The sequence below is a fragment of the Calonectris borealis genome, chromosome 11 (genome assembly GCF_964195595.1).
Source record: "Calonectris borealis chromosome 11, bCalBor7.hap1.2, whole genome shotgun sequence".
Lineage (NCBI taxonomy): Eukaryota > Metazoa > Chordata > Aves > Procellariiformes > Procellariidae > Calonectris > Calonectris borealis.
Genome location: NC_134322.1, coordinates 22,737,470 through 22,759,784, shown reverse-complemented (window position 1 = coordinate 22,759,784; position 22,315 = coordinate 22,737,470). Strand labels below are relative to the sequence as shown.

General features: G+C 46.4%; 1 protein-coding gene across 1 annotated transcript in view; it reads right to left on the bottom strand.

Moving 5' to 3' along the window:
• Positions 1 to 495: 495 nt before the first annotated feature.
• HCN4 (hyperpolarization activated cyclic nucleotide gated potassium channel 4) overlaps positions 496 to 22,315 on the bottom strand; it is a 107,845-nt gene continuing 86,025 nt past the window's right edge. The window contains exons 5-8 of the mRNA XM_075159564.1: positions 21,373 to 21,519; positions 17,487 to 17,727; positions 15,373 to 15,537; positions 496 to 2,066 (exon numbers count right to left, since the gene is read on the bottom strand). Of these exons, the coding sequence (XP_075015665.1) occupies positions 496 to 2,066; positions 15,373 to 15,537; positions 17,487 to 17,727; positions 21,373 to 21,519 (2,124 nt within the window). The remainder of the gene's footprint in view (positions 2,067 to 15,372; positions 15,538 to 17,486; positions 17,728 to 21,372; positions 21,520 to 22,315) is intronic.

Below are 22,315 nucleotides of genomic sequence, written 5' to 3'. Positions count from 1 at the left end.
GGTGCTGCGGGCCAGGTTCACAGCTGGTGCAAAGCAATGCGAAGCTGAGGCCAACCAAAGCTGTTCCAAAAACACCAGCTACAGGCCTGACCTGATGTTCCCTTCTATGGCCCATGTCAACCTCGGATCTTTGTCTCAACAGGAAAACCTTTTTTGGTGGCTTCTATGGCTGATCATTCATATGTTCCAGCTCAGGCACATGCCTTGTCTGTGCGTTACCTCGTTGGATTAAATTTCTCATATCCTTTTGTTCCATGTATTAAAATATTCTATAAAATCAAGTGACCAAAAATCTATAGCTCTAAGAATACCTGGTTATCTTCTTTTTTTGTTGTTTTTTTGTGTTTTTTGTTTGTTTCTAATCACAGTTAAACCTAAACAAAAGAAATGGAGAAAAAAGGGGGGAGGGGAGGAAGAAAAGGAAAAAATGATTCATGAAAGTCTAGTCAGGAACTGAACTGCACGGCTGACATAACCAGCTCTCAGAAGGAGTCCTCACAAATTGGAGGGCAGTTTGGATCTGACAGGTTCCAGATCCCCTGTGAGCACTATGGAATCTTTCCGCCCACCAGCAGTCAGAGAAGCGGCGCCTGCAGCGCTGGCCCCAAACACCAGCGGATGTGGTAAAGAACCTGAGGACATCTGACGTGGTAAAGTCACACGCCCAGGAACTGAGCTACAAGGCTTCCCAAGAAGTCCAGTCCCTCCACCAGGAAAAGGAGAGAAGCTGGAAACAGATTCTCTAGAGGAATGAGGAGAACTTTGGCTCAGTGTCTGAGCCAGCTCTTGGGGCAAAGATGGCTGGGAAGCAGAAATCAACTTGATGTCCTGGCTCAGACGTCCCGGTGGCACAGGCGGGGTGCTCTTGGACTGCAGGATCTGTGGAGGTGGGCTGGCGGTCTGAGGCAGGAGCAGAGATCCGTGAGAGCCTGAGGCCCCAGAAGGGCCACACTGAAAAGTTCTTGTTGCCACTGGGCTCTGACTAGGAGGACTAAGGCCAGAAGGGGTATAACAGGGAGAGGCGACACCAGACTGTTGTAGTGGAGACATGGAGGCAAAAGGTGGCCGTTCTTGGTGGAGCTGGGCTATCGTTCCAGTTAAAGATCCTAATGCACTTGGATGTGTTTGGCACAGGCCTGAGGACGGCCCGCCAGAGGCCTGTGCCAGCTGGCTTAGGCTGGAGGATGGAGAGTTGGAAGAAGGAGGGGGTTGGAAGTGATTCATTCCCCCCAGAGTCCCACTGCCTGAGAGCTGCTGTAACTGTCCCCCCTGCAGTGGTCTTGTGGTGGGCTGGAACTGGTTGAGAAGGCTGGGGGGTGAGTTTGATGAGAGCTGGGTGAGTGATGTTGATGGGGAGCTAGTTGTGGCTTGCTGGAAGTGCCCAAATCCACTGCTGGAAAGGGCCGGCTGCTGCTGCTGTTGCTGCTGCTGCATGGGCTGAGCTGTACCTAAGGGTGATCCAGAAGGTGCGTGTTGGAACTGGCTCAGTCCCACTGAAGATGCGCCGCTCAAACCCGGCTGGCATGAGCCACCTGGAGGGGATCCCACCTGGAACTGGCCTAAGCCGGCGGCAGCCGAGAATCCTGCAAGCTGCTGGATGTGGAAGGAAGAGGACGAAGGGGTTTCTGCTCCTGGTGTATGCAGCTGGGATGGAGTACTGGAGGGAGAGCCAACAGCAGAAGGCCCAGCCGACGGGATTAGAGACTGAAGCCTTTTCAGCTGTCTTGGAGTCTGGTTGGATTGCTGTCCCAAGGAACCCAAGACAGACACCGGAGGACGGAAGATGGCTGTCGGGAGGCGTGGGTGGTGGGTGAGAGCTATAGCAACAGAAGTGGTGGCTGCTGCAGCTTGCAGGGGTGCCTGGATCAGTGGAGTCCAGATGACAGGGGTGGGTGTCGATGCGGCAGCGGCAGCAGCAGCGGCGGCAGCCTGGACATTGTGAGCACAGTGTGCCATCTCTCTGTCGTGCTGCACAATCTGCTGGATGATCTCATTCTCTTGGTAGTTGAAAACGCCTGAATTGAGGTCATGCTGGACTTTATGCAGCAGAATGGAATTTTTCTTGCCTGTAGAGAAAGTGAAGAGAGAAAGAGTCATTCTGATATGTCAAAGCATGGGAGGCTTCCTCAAAGCTTCCTGCCAGACTTTCCTCGAATTGTTGCCAGTCTCCCCTCCAGTGTCATTATGGGATCTGTGTACCGTCTCTGTGCTCCAGCAACAAGATGACAAACATCACATCTTCTGCTTTTGTGGTATGATAACAAACCTCAAGATCCCATAAAAATGTGCCTGACAGGGCGCATATTTTTAGTTAGACAGTAAAGCCACTTTGACAAGTGGAATCTGGAAGATTCCCATTTTGCACCTCATAATCTGAACTTCCGTTAGAAAAAGAGAATAAATCCGAAGGCTGTAATTTTTTTGTGTTTGCAAAGGACAACCTCAGAAATATAAGTCCAGTGAAGTCTCCTGAGTCTTCAGCTACATCTTTTCCTCATCCGTCTCATGCAACTTGTTCCCTCTGGAGTCAAATATGTGGTTTTAGTTGAAAGGAAATTTCTCTATGAATAAGGGACAGAAGGACTTTACGTGGTGGAAAAGCTCAGCTGGCCCAAGAAAGAGACTTCAGACACACTGCAGCTACCATCTTATTTGGCCGTGCCCTTCTAGCCCCAACTTTAAAGAAACTGCAGGCTAGCAGACGTCATGTTCCAGCTGGACTTCCTAGCCTGCAGTAAAATATTAGCTCAGCATTTTGCCTTTTCAATGGGCTGGAAAATGTGGCATAATGAGTTTGTTTGGCCTGAGAGTGCACGTGGCACTGAAGGGATGCACTCTCCTGGATTGAAGGACAGAACCATTCAACGCAGGGGGATGAGATGCTGCCAGTGATGCCCCTTCACCACAGCACAAACGCTTCTCAAAGGAGAGGACTTCTGACGTGGACAGGCACTCTGCATAACGGCTTTCATATCTCTGTTCTCAGAACTGCGTGCAAATCGGTAACTGTGCCAGCATTGATTTATAAGGAGCTGGTATATGCTGATTTGAATTCTTTTCTTACAAAATTAGTGTGGATTAGATCCCTGTTTAGCCTTTTCAAGGGTCCTCTATCCTGACAACATATGCCAGTTTGAATTGATGACAGCAACTGCCTATGGGCTTCCTTTTCATTTTTGTTTACTGAAGCTGTTTGGATTTGAAGAGTTCAGCCCAGGAAGTTCTCTGTGTGTGTGTCTGTGTGCATGCACGTGCATACCTGGCCCCCTGGTTGCGTGTCTGTACACAGCTCATTTTTTAGCTGAAGTTCAGAGGGTGAGTGTAGAAGGGTCACCTCTAGATGAGGCACCAGCCAGTTCGGATCAGATCAAAAGCTGTATTAAACCTCCTCCTGAACCAAATGCATCCTCAGGCCCCGCACCCATTAGCAAACCTCTGCGCTGATTCAAATGGCATTTCTGCTGGTTCCTGTCTGATCACTTCTAGTTCCTGTACAGGACCAGGGCAAACAGACAGCATCTTGCCAATTGCTGCGGATTTACAGAGCATCAGATAGTGGCAGGTATGGAATGGAGGCCTGGATGTGGAAGGGCCTCTTTTTCTGTATTTTAACCCCCAAATGATGTCATGCTTTAAGAATTAAAGGCTGGCAGCACAGCTCATGTCAATTAAGTTTCCTGCAAACAAGGGCTTGTCCATTAAACTTGTCTCCACACTTTCATGAAATCACAACTTTCAAGATAAGTCAACCATTGATATTATCGACTAAGACCACAATATGATATTTAATTTGTCCCATACAGCATTCTAGTTTAAGCTGGTCAGCTGATAGTTTCCAAGAAGGAATGGTTAAGAGTGGACTGCCATGTTGAGTAGTAGTTCCCAGTGAGGTTCCAGAGGAATTTCCTTTCAATCTTATGACAGCCAGATCTCAGATCTTTGTGTACAGATGTGAGTACATCCCTGTGCATAGATGACATCCAGATTGTTGGGTTTTTTTACTATATGGTGTATCTTTTATATCTGTAACAGATAAAAGAGTCAGAGTTTAAGGACGTGCCTCTTACTCTGGCCAAATGTAAAATCAAACCTCTGGCAGCAAAGAACTTGAATGACACTTTGAAGAGGGTAGCTGGTATCCTGCTGTCCTAAAAAGTAACTCTGAAATGGTAGAGCCTTGAATATAACTAGCTGAGTTCCAGATCTACCACCAGAAAAAGGTGAAACAATTGTTGCACAAATAAGAAGGAAATTACAAAGTATAAGAGAGATACTAGTCACTAACACATAAAATGCTAGGAAGGCATACAGGATGTTGTTTTAGTTCTAGTGCCTAGCTGGAAAACATGAAAAGGTACAGAAAATATCCACAAGAATCAGGTTTGAAAAACATCAGTGAATAAGTACAATGTATTCAGCTTCTCTCAGAGAAGAGGTGACTTAATACTGATTTATAGGGAACTTCACAGATGGAGGAAGCTGCTAAGAACTTCAGTTCCAGAAGGACCCACGAGATACTGTAATCTTAGACAAGCCCAGAACAAAAAGAAGGAGCAATCTAACTGTAATCATAGTTAAGCACTGGAAGAACATATTAAGGGTTTTTCTTTCACTGTACTTTTTAAAATCAAGCATTTGTCTCTTTATAAAGGATGAGGTGTAGCTCTAGCAACTGAGTGCTATGCAATAGTGCTGTGCAATTGTTCAGAGTGGGTAAAGCTTGCAATCTACAGTGGGCTGAACTGCACCATAAAACCAAACCACTAAAATACTGACGGAGTTTTGATCCTGGATCCGCGACTGGTGCATTTGGATCGTGTCTTTTGTGGGTAGTGCTATGGGATGCTTAATGCTTTTGTGTTTTACTACTGCTAATCACTCCCTCCAAAAAAAACAGTAAGGCATACGGACTGGCCTTTCTTTTCTCACCTTGGAGAAAAACACCAGCCCTAGAAGGACACAGTTCTGAAGGTAAACAGTGTTCTGAGCTGCCAATGTCATGACAGGGGCTGGAGAGCTTGTCTGCACTGGAAGTGCATGTGTAGGATACGTATATAATGTTGCTTTCATTGTATGCCTGACTGGAATAGACAGCACCGGACATCCCCCGAGCAGACAGATCCTGGTTCCACCTGCCGTTCATGTACCCAGGCACACCAGAGGGAGCACGAATGTCACCTTTAAACTTAAGAGCATTTCTGCAGTGAACATACAGTGAAAGGGAGTGCATGGCGCAGAGGGTCACGCTGCACACACACACAGAGTAATTTCCACGTGGTATCTACTAGAATTACATACATGTTCACAAGCAAATTAGATCACGAAGAGCTGCTTAAACAGAAACAGAAATACTAACAGCTCCAAGTCTGGAGAGAAGGAACAACCTATCTAAATAAAATTGACAGGTAAGAGAGAATCTGGCCAGCACATTTGAGTTAAAGAGGGATTCAGACTGCAGGTTTGTAATCATTCTCTTTCTGAGTTGAAGGTACAAATCCCAGCATGGGGAATCTGTAGCTATCTCACACAATTGCAAGGTCAGGATGTGGATGGGAGACAGCATGCTGAGTTCAAAGCAGACAGGCAAAAAAGCTGCCTTACCACATTTGCTTTCTTGATAACAGACTGTAGCAAAACCGGGCTGAGGAGGAATGGCTAGGGGTAGAAGAAGGAGAAACAGCAGATGTTGCTAGTGCAGCTTTCCGAAAAGCTCAATACCAGCAACTGCTCTGTGTTTCCATCATTACACCTCATCTCACTCTTTTAATTCCATGTCACCTGTCTTTTGCTTCTGATTTGCTTGTCTGTGCTTGAATAACCTGCAATTTCCAATGCTGCCCTCAATTCAAATGAGAACCCATAGCAATGTTAATCAGAGCTGCACGGATGAATTGAGGGGACCGATATTTTCATAACCGGAACTCTTGACAACAGAAAGAGCTGAACAGCAGACTCTGGTTTCCTTGGCAGAGCACTAAATAGAGAATATGCTAACATTTTCCAAACATGCATACTATTTACTGGAAATGGTTTGATCAAGGCTCCTTAAATTTGTGTCAAATTGATAAAATAATTCCTGGAAGAATTATTTTTGTTAGTTTTTAAAATAGAACATTTCGGTTTTCCTTTGAAATTACATTACACTTTACTGTTTTCCTGAGCCCAGCTTGAATCTATTAACTGTTTCATTAGATAAAATTTTCCTTTTCTGTTTTGCCAAGAAAGGCTCAAATTTCTGCTCTAGACCATTTAAAAAAATCACTGAAAACATTCGTTCAGTTATTTAAGGGGGGAAGAATTTTTCAAAATAATTTTTCAGAATTGTAATTGGTTAGCAAACTGAAAAATTAATTGGTTCCACCATTCTAATTAATTGCATCATTTACATGATGTTTCCACACACTAATATAAGTCTTATTAGTTGCTTCTGGAGAAAATCCTCCTTCCAACCAGCACCAGATGAGAACAGGCACACAGCAGAGTCCTGGTGGGACAAAGACATTTTCCTGGCAGGTCTGACTAAGGTCCTGCATGAAACATAAGCCAACAGTGGAACGAGGCAGTAGGAGCAAGTTTGCTTGGGCTGGTGGTTCTGAGATTATTTCTCCTCCTCATTTTATTTATGAAATTGCTTCAGTTTCAAATTAATTTTTCCTGCTCTGGATTTATTGTCAGCACCTGCCTCAAAAGGAGAGCAGAAAAGACAGCAATCAGAGGACTGAAAGGCTGATTAGTTTGGCTCTGTGTAACCCTAATTGAAATGATGTTCTGCAGCTCACAGCTACACTCAGTGAACCGCAATAGAGTCCTGTGCTCTTGCTAAGCCAGTGAAAAGCTTCATTAGGAGAAAGGAAAAGGGACTCCTGTTTCCCCTTCAATCTAATCACGGAAGCACGGAGGCTGTATGTTACAGAGCTTCTCCTTCTATATTGTTTATCCCACATAAATTAAAGTGCTGAGCAGAGTCTAAGGTACTAAGATAAACAATCCACCCAAGCATTTCTCCTAAACCCAAAAGCACTATACAAATTCACTGAGATGCCATGGAGCTGGCATAGGAGCCATCTGCAACCACCTCATGCACCAACTCCCCACCCTCGCTTACTCTGAGGTAGCTCAAGGCCCCTTAGCTTTCTACAGACGAGAGAGAAGCTGCCTTGGGTTTCTGCAGGGCAAATGGTGTGTGACAACCTGATGAAGGGAGGACTGGGTGGCTCCCAAGCAGCCACTTGGGCTGGATGTGCTCCTGAACAGGACTGAGGGACAGTTCAAGTAATGGAGCTACAGGAGCACAGTCAGCTGAAGGACTTAAGACTAAAAGGTCTCCATGGCACAACTGACTTTCTTGTTCTCTTTGTATAGCTCCTAACAGAATATGTTTTTTTCCCATAGTCAGACAAAAATAAATATCATCAGTGGAGTGCTCTGGGTTCTAAAAACTCCCTGTTTTCCTCACTGCAACAACAAGCTAAATTCAGGGAAAAAAAGGAAGATATTTAGAGCCTAGAAGACGTTCATAGCAAAGCTAATGGTGCTTTCAAGTGGAGTGGGGTATGTAAAATTATGGAAACTAAGCAAATAGATGTTGCTCCCTTCATAAAGAATTGCAAAGTGAGATTTTCCTCAACTGTAGATAGCACACAAAAGAACAGGGAGAAAGGCTCATGTGATTTCATAAAAGGAGCCAGCACTCAATAATAATTCTTCTATCAAGTAATCAAAATTAGCCTTCTGTTGTTAAAATTCTGCACATACACAGGGGAAATTAGCTGTGACTTTCTTTTCATTTCTCTTTTCAGTTCTGTCTAAGCCCACTGGCTGCAGTTTAAGAATTCAGGTCACTAAATTGCTTTCTGAATTTGCATGTATTTGAAATAATCTCACTTTATTAGGCTGGCTTATGCCCTGGCCTGCTGTCAAAGTGGCTGCCCCCTGCCACATGGTTACTTCTTTCAGGTCTTCGCTTATTATTCATACGACTGGGTACTAAACACCCTGCTTGGATCACTGGTTGCAGCAAAGGGCTCACAAGCACATTGCAGCTTTGAAGGTGGTCTTTGCCCTCCCTTGCCTATGGGTTACTTCTGTCCTGAGCTGGACTCTTGTGGTAATTCAGCTTGCTGCCATCATGCCCAGAGGGGCAATACAGCAACTGGCAAGTGCAGGCAAAGAAGCCCTGGACATACCGAAAAACTGGCAGTTTGCCACAGCTGATTCTATGCCCCGGGGGAACTCTGCAATAGGACTACATTGGTTGGAAGGTCTCGCTGCACCAGCTCTTGCCACTGTCTTATAGTCCGTGTATACAGGGAAATGAGCTGGAACAGAGATTCAAAATAATTCTTAACTCCCAGTATATGTGCTCTTTCCCTGTTCAAGCCTGACTTTCTCTCAAATGTATGTTAACCCACACTGAACTGCATTAACTGTCATGTAAATGTTTCCGCTCCGAATTGAACTAGTTCTTGGAAGCAAAGCAAAGCCAGCTGGATCAACTCTAAGAGCATCCACAGAGGAGTTCAGTGCACTTAACAAATCTGCTCTAGAAACTAATTCAGATTAACTTTCCTGGGAGCCTGGCTGTGTAAATACATTACAAACGGGATGTGCAGTTCTCGATGAACTGCTCTGCAGCAGTTGCCGTATGTGTGCTCTTATGCCATGACACATACAAGCCAGCACCCACCCGCATGCTGCAGTTTCATTTCTCTCTTGCTAAAGCTGTATCCTTTGACCTCTGGTGGCACACTACCTGAAGTACAATAGTATCTCCTTCTCCCCTGCTCTGTCCTCTGCAAACCTATGTGGAGTTACACCTGTACACAGGGGGTTTATTGCAGGAAAGCCAAATACCGTATTGAAAGGGAAATGAATTTTATCAGTAGAGCCTATTGTACTGGGGAGGTTAGCTGAATCTGTTTTCTTATTACCACTTAACAAACAATAATGAGTTCAAAAATTTTAAATGGACAATTCCCTATCTTTCCAAGTGGAGGTCTTCCCTCCCTGTACATCTCAGGCCAACCACTGATTACTTCTCCTCTACCATAAACTGAATAGATGTCTTCCAAAATACGTGGCATCTCTTTTAACAGACAGAACACAGTCTTTAACTGGGACAAACTGCTGTAGGTCAAATGATACACAGTGAATAATGTTATCTGATGAATCTCATGACAGTTAAACAAAACTTAAAATAAATGAAGCTCTTCTCTCCCAGTCTTCACAGTTATGCCCATCATACAGAGCTTTGCAGAAAAAAAAATTGAATATATAGAGCTATCTAGAGCAAACTGTTTGTGAATATCCATGAACGTGTGTAAGAACTGTGTAATTCTGGAGTGCCTGTGACGCCCTGTGCTGCCTGAAGCATGGTGTCCTGGCTGTTACTTACTGCTGGAGACTGAAGCCAAAGAGCTGCCTTCTCCTCAAGTGGCGGAAGTGCTTGTGTCTGGAGCCAAAGCTCAATTCTTAGTGCCCTACTGGAGCTGACAGCTGTGACAGGGACAGATTCTGGAAGACTCTGGACATTCTGGCACTGTTTTTCTGTCAGTTGTGTGCTTTGCAGTGTAGCCTGGTTGCAGATAGCTACTGGACTGCCTTCTAGGCAGGGAAAGTCACCTGAGTCTAGAGGCGTGGTTGGTAGGCAGGTCCTACTTCATGTATTTAAAAAGGGGGTTGAAAATTATTTTAAAAGGTGTTGGAATGGTACAATGTTATCTGAACAGATGTTTTATTTTTATGCAGATAGCAAAGAGCTGTGGACATGACTCTCTAAATATAAAAGGAATCTGGTAACTTGGGGGACCCATGGAGATGGGGGACCCATGCAGATGGGGCACAAATATATTGTACCTCCTACAACTCCCCCAACTCTCTTGCTTCTGCTTAATGTCTCCCAGCTAGCCAGCTACCCGTTTGTAGTACTAGTGACTCCTGCCTAGAATACCAAACTTCCCAGAGAACTTGAACCCTGCAAGGTAGACATGGCTTGGAATAAACTGATGTGACCAAGGTCACTTACAAAGTCAAAGACAGGTCTCCTGAGATATCATCACCACCCCTCGCACTGTCCCTTCTATTGGGGTGTCTTAGGCTTTATTTTCCTTCCAGAGTTGCATGAGAAATGGCAGTTCATATTCAGGTGAACAGGGTTGCCAGTTCACCCTAATTAAGCTGAAGTCATTTGTACCCACTCATGACTGGTGAGTTGCTGATATCTTTCCTTAGGCTAACCAGAAAATACTCTGCGTCTGGGCCTTCACTTCCAGATAAAAAAAACTTCAGATATTTAATTCCTACTTAAGACCAAGCTCCTATCCTGCATGTCTGTGCTAGATGATAGCATTTCTAAGGTGTGATTCACCTAAGCCATTTTAGATAGCCACCTGAGGATAAGACAAATCACACTCTAAATGCCTTTTTCTCTCTGCTGACTATGAAAGTCAGATTCAGATCTCCACATTGTAGTGTTGGAAATCACGAGAGAGGATTTCAAGTCAGAGGAATACACACAGTGGTATTTGAACTTTGATTCATCATAAACAGTTATGTTTGTAGGTTATTCAGGTGATCAGAGAGGACACAACACAGGAGAACCTGTGCTATCTCTTGTCAGCCACTGATACTCTCACCTGCTCAGTACTTGGATAGTAAGATCCCACCTCCTTAAAGGGCTGGGTAGTGTTCAATGTGATTTTGAAATAAAGCTTTATCCCAAAGCACACACACACTAGCATCATATGCCTGGGCCACAGGAACTTCTATCTTTACATCACCTGTGCCTGTAGCAGCAGCCTCAAATAAGAAGCATCTCTCTCTCTAGTTATGACCAAATCTGCTTCATCTCCTCACATGTGCAGCTCTTTGGGGGTTACTCGCCTGCGTACTGTAAACAAATTTGGGACTACAATGTGGATACAGTGTAAAATTTATGCTGAGTACATATTGTTTTATTTTTACACATTTCAGTCCATTTCAGATATTCATACGATCTCCATTTCAGTTATTCATATGATCTTGCACGGCCCCTGCCACAAGGGAATAGGCAGCTAAGAAGCATTCAGAGACCGAGCTCCACCTTTTTTAGTATTATTTTCCCCGTAGAAGAGATGAGGAATTGAGGCACAGAGCAAAGGCATGACAAGGACAAACAGGGAATCTGTGGCAGAGCTTGGCACAGATCCCAGATCTTCTCATTCACAGTTCACCTAGCCTAACACGGGCCAGCCCTTCCTCTGAGGCCGCAGATCCCAGAGTATTAGTCATGACCTAGACAAGCGGGGTTGCAAACCCAACAGGATTTCAATTGCAGAAGCGTGATCATGAGCTGACAAATAGGGTGCCCAGTCAAAAAGTTTGGGAACAGCTATTTTTGTGGTTTGTTTATATGACAAAGCTTTTAAAACTTCTACCAATATAATATCTTGAACAGACACTCTTGTACCGCAATAATATTATATAATTATATTCAGAGACTCGTATTGTGTTGTCTTAGCTTTTCCTTGGTTTTTTAGCATCTGCAATGCCTGGAGGAAGTGCAAGACATTTTTAATCCTGGGTTAACTGGGATCCTTGTAACAAAACATATGCAACTGGCATTCAAAATGTACGCATTTCAAACTACGTGGCGAGAAATTCCTCATGAAAATGAAAAAATAACTTCCTCTGGCTTTAAGTATGCCTTCAGCTCTCACCAATGACCTTGATACGGATGATAAGCAACCTTATGACAGACATCTATGGTATTTATCACAACACAATGAACAATGGAAAATAATTGCCCCCCAATATTTTGTGAACGCATCAGTGAATTTTGATTCGACAATATTTATGACCTGTATTGTATTTACTTTCAATGAACATTTGACCAGTTGTGTTTTACAAGTGCAAATACTTGTGAAAATCTAATTTTAAGCTTCAATGGTCACTGAAAGCCAGTTTTAAAGCCATTCAGGAACAGAATGATGCAACTTATGTAACTAACTGACACATCACAAACTGGGATGATTCACAAATGCTTGTCAGACAAAGAATTACTCACTAGAGAAATTAACAAATCATTTCAACACATAAATACTACAAAGAACAAGAAAAAGGGAAGATTTAATCAGTGATAAAATGATCATTAATCAGTGATCAGCCTAATTTCCTTGAGTCTCAATCTTCAGGCCCTGAGCCTGTGGAGAGTTATGCGTGTGATATTTTGCAAGTTGAGGAGTTCTTTAGAAACTGAAGTTATTCAGAGAGCAGAGTTAAGCAGGGACACAAATCTTTGTAGAATCCCAGCCTTAGTCAGTTCACGGAAACTAATCCTTTCCAGTCTTTAAAGAGCTCTGCAAGTGCAAAACACCTGGGAAACTTCTTTCCCAGCGATGCGTGGCACAGGCAGGATGCCAATATCAATTCCCATTAACAACAGAGGTTAGGAGGACACATCAACATGCTCTTTGCCGAGTGATCAATGTAGCTGACAGCTCTCTGGGGAGCTGTGCCCTTCATGCTGCTGCACTGCCCATCTACCAGCAGGAAGCGATGGGGGCACACAGATCAGGGTACATCTGCCCCTCTCCTTCCCCTCTGCCTAGCCACAGGCTTTCAAACTGCATTTGCTCTGCAAAGTGAATGCCTCATCACACCTCCAGCCAACCAGTACTGCTCCTGTTGCTTCAAGGGATGAGGTCTTATGTTCTCATCCTGTCTCCCTGCTACCTAGATAAGCTTAGACCATGCTTTCCAAATCCTCCATATAGCAGGTAATCCAGTAAACATCTCTCCAGTCACTGTGACTGGATGGACTGAGATTTTTCTCCCTGCTCTCTTGATTCCTCACTGCACAGGGGGAATACTGGATGCATCTTATCCTGGTACCAGAATAGTGATAGAGCCCTCTGAATCATTTTGTGTACTCAGTGAGGCATGGGCTTCTCAAGGACATGTTGTCATCTGGGTAGAAGGCTGCTAGTGAATGCACCGCTGACTTGGAAAGAGGCTCCCATTTGCTTCCATCTTGTGTACAGATCCTGAGCTGGACGTAACAGGAACCAAAAATATGGTCCTGCTTCTGTTCATACCTGGCTTTTATGAACTGCTCTTCCTTAACTTCAGTCCTCTAGAATAATCCCTCTACTTTCAGAGAGAGTCTCAGCAGAATGCAGTAATTTTGACTTCCCTAAAAAGTCACATGCTGTTACACAGCTACTGCGCTGCTCTTTCTGGATGGTGCATGTTTCAGGGGAAGGTGAAGAAATGCCTTACTTACAAAGACGGGGATTTCCACGGGATCTGCCAATTTCAGTAGGGTGCGCATAAGTCCCTTAGGCTCTTTTGGGAAATTCCAGCCAAAGAGTGTTGGGCACAACAGGGTTGGAAAGTGCTATGAAGATGCTATTTTGCAATAGTAGACGATGTAAAGTTGAGAGAACAGGCAGCTCTCAAGTCTGATTGCCAGGGAAACAGGGGTAGCACTAGGATTTTCCATGTATGACTCTGCAGGTCTCTGCATTTATATGGGACTGATACTGTCTCGGGTCAGTGGAATGGCAAAAGGAGGGCAGGACAATGCCAGAGCTCTGCACCAAAGGGCCTGTTATTCCAGTTGCTCCGTGTCACCTTCTGACCTTACGGTGACATTTTGCAGCTGCGTGTGGAAGGGAATTTCTCCTAGAGGAAGAAGTGTGTGAGGTTCTTTATGCTGGTTCAGAATTTTCCACAAATTTTAGTTACGTGTGCAGTGGCACACAGAGCAAAAGACAAGGCGCACAGAACGCCCTGCCCACCTGTATTCACAGTCACAGAGAGTATCAGGCTAGGAAGCTGAGCAGCACTGACCATCTAAAGCCAAAGAATTTGAGACAATGTCAAGCTGGCCCATCCCTGGTTGTGCCATTACATTTTCTTAGCAGTTTGTTCAGTCTAATTTAAATAACCCAAGTGATGGGACTATTGCCACTAACACTAGGGCCTCATTAGCACGGGCTTTGCCAAACTCTACATATTTAGCTCATAACCTTTCCCTCAGGGGTCGCACTTTCTGATTTGCAGCAAGTAATGAGATGCACAGAATACAATGTTCCTGGCATGAAAAGCCCCAGAGGCACTGCACCCCTTGCTGGGATGCCAGCTTATTCCCTACCACCCTCACCCCATTATCCTCCTCACCTTCGCGTTGTATTCAGACCTGCACTGACCTTTATGATTCTGAAAAGCAATGAAAATTCATGCAGTTTTAAGAGATGTATAATAAGAAGCTAAAGAAGTTAGGCTTGGACTCTGAAATGCTCAGTCCTCAGCTCTGCAAAGACTTCTTGCATGACCTTGCGTAAGTCACTTAATCTCTAATGCGTTAAATGTCTCTGGCTGTGACCAAGAAACGTTATCCTGGTCTTCTCTAGTTAGACAAGGATGTTTGCAGCACAGGTTATGTCTCCCACAGGACAGGAGAGCATCCTGGGATGGGTCACTACGAGCTATAGCAATTCAATAATACTCTTTGGTTAATCGTGTTTAATTTGGGCTGTGGGAGATTAGGTTTTTATCAATTGTTCCCTGTCTTTGTTCAATCAGGTGCCTATTTCTACTGAATATATTTATAGTTGGACTCTAATGGACAGCTGAGCAGGTGCTTTGTGGTTGTGTTTTGCTGATGGCTTTGCACAAGAGTCTCTTTAGGATCAGAAAGCACCCAAAGCTTTCCCTCCCGTACAGCACTTCCTGCTTCTCCAGTTGCTTGTCAACTATGACCAGAAAAAAACCTGTCCCAAAAAGAAGCATGGTCTGCATTATGGTCTGCATTTCGTTATGCATTGATATACCAGAGAAGAATATTCTTCCTCATCAACATTGTCTTAAAAAAAAATTAATACCAATAACCCATGCAGTCATACCCTAGCCAGCAACCCTGCAAAACCAGGTCACACTCTAACAAACACTCATGTCCCCATGCTGAGAGATGATTTTTGCCACAGAACATTTTGCTGAAATACTGGAGTTTGCTTGCAGGACTTCGGGCTCACAGCCTGGTCTGTTTTCTCTCGAACCTGGGAGGCTGTGGGTATTTACACATTCTGAGCTAAAATTCAAAATCTAGTAAATTCACCAGCATGGCCCTGATGGCCTCAGACTGCAGATCTTAGTTCTTCAAGAAGAACTCTTGGAAAGGGAAACAAATGGAAGCAGGAGCTGGCAGAAACGTGTATGTGTGTGAGCGAGAGAAGGATGTGGATTTAACTGATTGTGAATGGGGCTCATTGTAGATGAGCTGAAGTCAGGCTGGAAAGACAGGCTGGGATGTCCTTCAGTTCCAGCAAAGGAACTAAGGACCAAGCCAGGGCAGCAGGTACTGGGAAGAAGACCCTCACACCTTCTACTTACCAATTCTGTCCAGCCTGTCAAGAGCCACAGTTTCAAAAGCTCGCCGCATCATGGGATACTCTTCCAGCACCTCGTTGAAGTTGTCCACGGAGAGGGAGTAGAGCCGGCAGTAGGTATCAGCTCGCACACTGGCTGTGCGGCGGCCACGGGTCAGCAGGCAAATTTCTGGAATAAAAGACCCAGCCTGAGAACATGGGGATAGACACCACCACCCCTGCGATACGAGACCTGACACTGCTGCTCATGGACAGTCCTGCCTGCCACCCAGTCTCCTCGCTAGCTGGACTCTACCTGCACTCCCACTGAAAACATGAACAGTGGTAATATTCTGCATATGCAGTAACATTTAAAAATGCCAGAGGGCTCAGTTGTGGCAGCTGCTACACACAATTGCACCTCAGGATTCTGCTGATCTAATTAGCCAGTCAAGTTTTGTTATGGTGGATTATCAAAGATATCGTTTGTGCATTCAGAGTGAAGAAGCTGTCTTTCTCCAGCTCCTCATGGGCACTGGGAGCAGAAGGTCAAGCTGTGCTCTCACTGAAGCTAATTCTCTCCCTAGATTTGTACTAAAGGCTTTGTGCTGACCTGGGGCCTTGATGCCTGGTAGTAATTTTGATCCTCACGTCTGGAACATTTGTCTTTTCAAAGTTTTCAAAATTTTTTGTAGATGTGCCACAAACTTACAGATTGTCAGGGAAAGCCAAAGTAGTGGCACCTACTAACTCTTGGTGTATTTACACTGCAGTCAGCTACTCTAGGAGGATGCTCAGCTGGTTACAGAACAGAAAGCCCTTGACTCTACCATAAATGCCTGACTTGGGCATAGACCTCCTTGAACACTCAGTGGAGAGCTCCCGAGTCCTGCTTTTCCACTGATTACACACAGAGTATGGGTAGCTAAGAGAAGCACTTAAAGACAGATGGTGTGTCCTAAAGACTGACAGCACTCTTCTCTCTGCTGTATGTTGGGTGTCATTCCACCAGCACCACTCTCAGGATTCATTCTGGGTCTACCCCAAAGCACTGGTATAGCAGCACTACAAGGTTATAAGTGCGTTATGAGGCTGCTTTCCTAAGGAAATGATGCTTATGAGACCGTGCCAGCTTTGAATGTGTGTGAGGAGTTGTGTGTATGGTATCTAAAACACATTGAATGTCATGGGCAATTTTAATCAAATCTGTCAGAGTCAGGGTATCCTGGCTCCAACGCCATAACTCCAAATCCCAGCAAACTGTCCCAACTTGCTAGGGACGTGCAAAATCCTTGTACTCCAGGTAGGTGCAGACAGGTTGTTTCATAGGAACTAAGAGTCTAAAGAGTGTAGGAAATGCATGATAGGGATTTTTTAATAGAGAAAAGGCCTCATAGAAGGGAAGGAAAGGCAGGTTTCATTTTGCCCCCTCTCAGTAGGCCATTAATTGTGGTGCATTCAGTGCTTGTACTGAAACATGCATCTACCAGAGAACTGTCTGTCTTGGGCTGTCAGTGAGGTCTCTACGGGGCTCTGATAGGAGGGGTGTCTCTGTGTTACTTGTAAGAGCAATATCCTAAATCTTCTCTTAGACTCTTTTCTGATCTCATGCTAGTTTCACTGTTTCAGAGCTCTGCTGCTGATACATTACGCCTGCCTGCTGACCTTCACGACGTTTTGCTGAGCCACAGGCTGGGGAGATGATGGACTATGTTTTTTCCTCTGTGTTTACACACATGTCTATACATGACAGATGCCAGACAGTAGGACTAGGCAACACTATAAATGTGCTTGGAGAATTGAGAATGCTCCATTTTTTTCCTTTAGGTTCTCACCTTCACAGATCCGTCATTTTGCTTGGGGCAAAAAGAAATGAACCTACAAAAACTAAGCTTCCCTTCTCCGTTTTGTTATTATTTATTATCTAGACTCCTGCAATGCCCATGAGTCCCAGTCAGCTCCCATTGCACAATTTACTACATGGGAAGCTGCAAGACAGGTGAGATAACAGAGACAGAGGGTGGAGGAGTAGGTGCCTTGGGTATTAGTTCCACATGCTGCCATCCCTGTGTGTCCAGGACTTACCTCGTCCTGGACGCAGCGGGTATCGCTATGTAAGGGTGACTCACTAACACGCACCTCCAAAGTAGGAGCCATCTGCCAGCTTGGTCTCCTTGTTGCCTTTGGTGAGGACGCTCACCACCCCATGCTGGATGAAGTACATCTTCTTGCCAATGGTGCCCTCCCGGATGATGTAATCCCCTGGCTGAAACACCTCGAACCGCAACTTGGTCAACATGGATGTCACAAAGTTGGGATCTGCGTTGGCAAAGAGGGGCATGGAGGCAACCAGCTTCCGGCAGTTGAAGTTTATGATTTCCTGACCATGATGTGATGCAAAAGAGAGAAAGAGAGAGAAAGAGAAAGAGGGAGGGGGGAGAAAAGATGGGACAGGGAGCAGAAAAGACACACACATATATTTAGTCAACATCTAATAACCTATGAAGATCCCCCACTTGACCTGTACATTAGAAAGTGGAAAAAAAAACCTGCTGTTCCCTTAGTCTGGCTCCCCCAGTGCAGGCTGGAATGGGGTCTGGATGCTCAGAGCATGGAGCAGCGCGAGCTGAAGCTGATAGCTTGACACCACGCTTCACTGCTTTCATTCACATGCTTTCTCTTTGAGCAGGGATGATGCCCCCCAACCTCCCAATACACACAATATACCTCTTTCTGCAGGGAAGTTTGGACTGTGAGAGAGGTGCATAGCACGGATGAAATGCTGTATGAAGAAGCCCAGGGCTCCTCTCTGGGAAAACGTTATAACTCACCCTGGCAGCCCTACGTTCTTTGTTGCCCTTCCTTGTCAATGAGATATTAAACAGCACAAATGTGCCAAGGCGCTCAGAGAATTATCCTGGGCAGCTGGGGACAGTGTCAAGAGAGGGGAGGGAGAGGTGCCCACCAGTCACTGAGGCATGGGCTGGATCATCAACCTCAGATGAAGAAAACCCAATTCAGCTGTTCAGCTGTCATACAGCGGACAGGGACTGTGCCTCCTCCTGTGGCTTGCTGTCACTCGGAGAGTATGACAGCACTTTCCACTGCACAGGAGCTGCTCTGTGCCATCTCAGCTCAGACTCAGAAAGCAGCAGAAAGTGATATTGAGTAAATCACCTCAGCACAACGCTCCCCAGCCAAGCAGGGAAGGAGGATCCGGATGACTGGAGCAGGTAGAAAGAATGCTGGGGAAGCATCTGTCTCCTCCTCACTAGGGTTCTTTTCAGGGTTGCCCTTTTAAACTTTGGCAGAACTAGTTTTAATATATGGCTGGTAGATCAGGGCTGGAAGACATGGCTGAATATATGGCTGGAAGACAGGGACAACGAGCAGGATAAACCCCCCATAATCCAAGAGGAAGAAGTTAATGACCTGCTACGCCACCTGGACGCTCACAAGTCTATGGGGCCAGATGGGATCCACCCGAGGGTACTGAGGGAGCTGGCGGAGGAGCTTGCCGAGCCGCTCTCCATCATTTACCAGCAGTCCTGGTTAACTGGGGAAGTCCCGGACGACTAGAGGCTTGCCAATGTGACGCCCATGTATAAGAAGGGCCGGAAGGAGGATCCGGGGAACTACAGGCCTGTCAGCCTGACCTCGGTGCCGGGGAAGATCATGGAGCGGTTGGTTTTGAGGGTGCTCACGAGCCATGTCCGGGACAACCAGGGGATCAGGCCCAGCCAGCACGGGTTCATGGAAGGCAGGTCCTGCTTGACCAACCTGATCTCCTTCTATGACCAGGTGACCCGCTTAGTGGATGAGGGAAAGGCTGTGGATGTGGTCTACTTGGACTTCAGTAAAGCCTTTGACACTGTCTCCCACAGCATTCTCCTAGAGAAGCTGGCGGCTCACGGCCTAGACAGGTGCACTCTTCGCTGGGTAAAAAACTGGCTGGACGGCCGAGCCCAGAGAGTTGTGGTGAACGGAGTTAAATCCAGTTGGCGGCCGGTCACGAGCGGTGTTCCCCAGGGCTCAGTACTGGGGCCGGTCCTGTTCAATATCTTTATCACCGATCTGGACGAGGGGATCGAGTGCTCCCTCAGTAAGTTTGCAGACGACACCAAGTTGGGCGGGAGTGTTGGTCTGCTGGAGGGTGGGAAGGCTCTGCAGAGGGACCTGGACAGGCTGGATCAATGGGCCGAGGCCAATGTATGAGGTTCAACGAGGCCAAGTGCCGGGTCCTGCACTTCGGCCACAACAACCCCAGGCAACTCTACAGGCTTGGGGAAGAGGGGCTGGAAAGCTGCCCAGAGGAAAAGGACCTGGGGGTGCTGATTGACAACGGGCTGAACATGAGCTGGCAGTGTGCTCAGGTGGCCAAGAAGGCCAACGGCATCCTGGCCTGTATTAGGAATAGTGTGGCCAGCAGGAGCAGGGAGGTGATCGTGCCCCTGTACTGGGCACTGGTGAGATCGCACCTCGAATACTGTGTTCAGTTTTGGGCCCCTCATGACAAGAAGGACATGGAGGTGCTGGAGCGTGTCCAGAGGAGGGCAACGAAGCTGGTGAAGGGCCTGGAGCACAAGTCTGATGGGGAGCGGCTGAGGGAACTGGGGTTGTTCAGCCTGGAGAAGAGGAGGCTGAGGGGAGACCGCATTGCGCTCTACAACTACCTGAAAGGAGTTGGGTGGGTGGGTGTTGGTCTCTTCTGCCAAGTAACTAGTGATAGGACAAGAGGAAATGGCCTCAAGTTGCACCAAGGGAGGTTTAGATTGGACATTAGGAGAAATTTCTTTACTGAAAGAGTGGTCAGGCCTTGGAACAGGCTGCCCAGGGAAGTGGTGGAGTCACCATCCCTGGAAGTATTTAAAAGACGTGTAGATGAGGCCCTTAGGGACATGGTTTAGTGGACATGGTGTGTTGGGTTGACGGTTGGACACGATGATCTTAGAGGTCTTTTCCAACCTGTATGATTCTATGATTCTATGATACTCAGCTCTTCTATCTCCTATGGAGGTACAAGACTGGGGGGAAAGATAGGAGGGAAGACTGCTTCTGGTGCTTGTGGGTAACATATTAGAGGCATATACTGGGGAGAACCTGCATTGCTAGGCTTCAGCTAGGGGAGGGGGTTTTCTGTAGAGACTCCTTTCAGGTGTGGGCCCTGCTAGGAGGCTCCTCCTTTCCTTTGACTCAATATGCTGGTACAGCTGACGGATGGGGCACAGATGAGGCATAGAGGTAGAGGTAGAGGAACTGCATAGAGGTTTCTATAAATACACGAGATACAGCTTAATATTAGGGAGCACGAGGTGGGAGCTTACTGAGATGCCGTACCAGGCAGTGGTGCATGTGAGGGGAGGGAAGGGGTTTTGCAGAAGTGTGAGGTAACAGCAAGGCACTTTCCAGAGTGCTCTCCTGCAGGGGTTCTTTGGGAATGGGGAGGACATTGTGAGACATTGCCATGGCCTCAGAAGGTGCCAAGATGTACCTATTCACATGATGAGTGGGTGGCAGGGCCTGAATATTGCAGCCCCCATTGCCTTTATGTCAGACATCACTTGTGCTGCAGCAATTAACAGACTCAGGCAGGAGTCCTAATGGGTTTCTCTCTCCACAGCAGTGACTTCTGCCGTGACCAAGGCAAGGGAATACCAGACATACACCAATGGCTAGGACAGTCACCCCCTCTGAACGAAACTGTCTCCGACAGAGATGTGGCCAAGCTGTGGACCATGTTCTCCTTGGCCTTGCTCTCCCAGAAAGTTAGGCACAACACAGGAACAGGTACAGCCCCAAGCAAAATGGTGCCTTTATGGCTCAGATATGTAGATGTACTGTCTCTGCTGGGCATGACATTAAAGCACACACAGAACCAGTGCTAACGGGAAAGCTGTCCTCTCACCACTCCCATCAACTGATAGAGTCCTCCACAAAGCACTGGGACAGGAGACTGCACACCGGGAACTCCACAGCCGCCAAAAATGACAGGAACATGCGTGCCCATTTGCCGCCCCCTCCTTACCTCTCGGAGGGGCTCACTCAGCTCTCCCAGGATGCTCTCCTCATCAAACATCTTCCCCTGGTAGCGGTGCTCGTAATAATCATGGATGCGCTGCCGCATGTCTGCAGGGAGCTTGTGGAAGGACATATACTGCTCCACTTGTTTGTACTGTGCAGGGGAGAGAGGAAGAGAAGGAGTTAACAGGACATGCAACAAATGGTGCCCACTCATGGACAAGCACATGCTAGACCGTACCCATACCTGCTTCCTTCATGCCAAGCCAGGCCCAGGCAGATAAATCTGGTGCAGAAGAGAGCAACTGTCTGAACACACGGGGAGTTTGCAGATACCGTTGTTATATTCCCCAAATGGCTGCCCCATGTTTTAACCTTTAAACTGATCCTCAGCCAGTTACACTGTAGAGACAACTCCTCATTCCCTGGGTGCTGAGCAGCCCATGTGCCTGTTCTCCCCTACACACAGAGCAAAAGCTGGGAGCAGAGACGAGTAGGAAGTGTTCAGCTGGGAATCTCCTCTCAGAAAATAATGCTGAGCGAAGACTGTCCAAACCCTGGGCAGAATGAGAGCAAGAAGTACAATGTTCCCTCAACAGAAGGTTTCTCCGTGGCACACAGCAGAATGGCGGCCAGGGTGTATGACCTGGCAGCTCGGCTCTAGACCAGTAAGTGATGTGCAGCACCTCGAGGCCTCAGCCAAGCACAGAAACCCACTGTACCAGGGGCTGTACAAAACAGCAGAACACAGTCCTGCCTTGGATGTTCACAAATGGAAGGACACACAGAGACAGAAATCTGACAGTTATTCGGTTGAAGTTGCAATACCTGTGGCCTGCTTTTCCTCTCCTCTATGTTCTCGTCTGCCCAGCTATGATGGCACCTTTGCTTTCCCACCTAGGGCTGCACAGGTCCAGATTTTCTTCTTTTGCTGAGTCCCTATTGCCCCA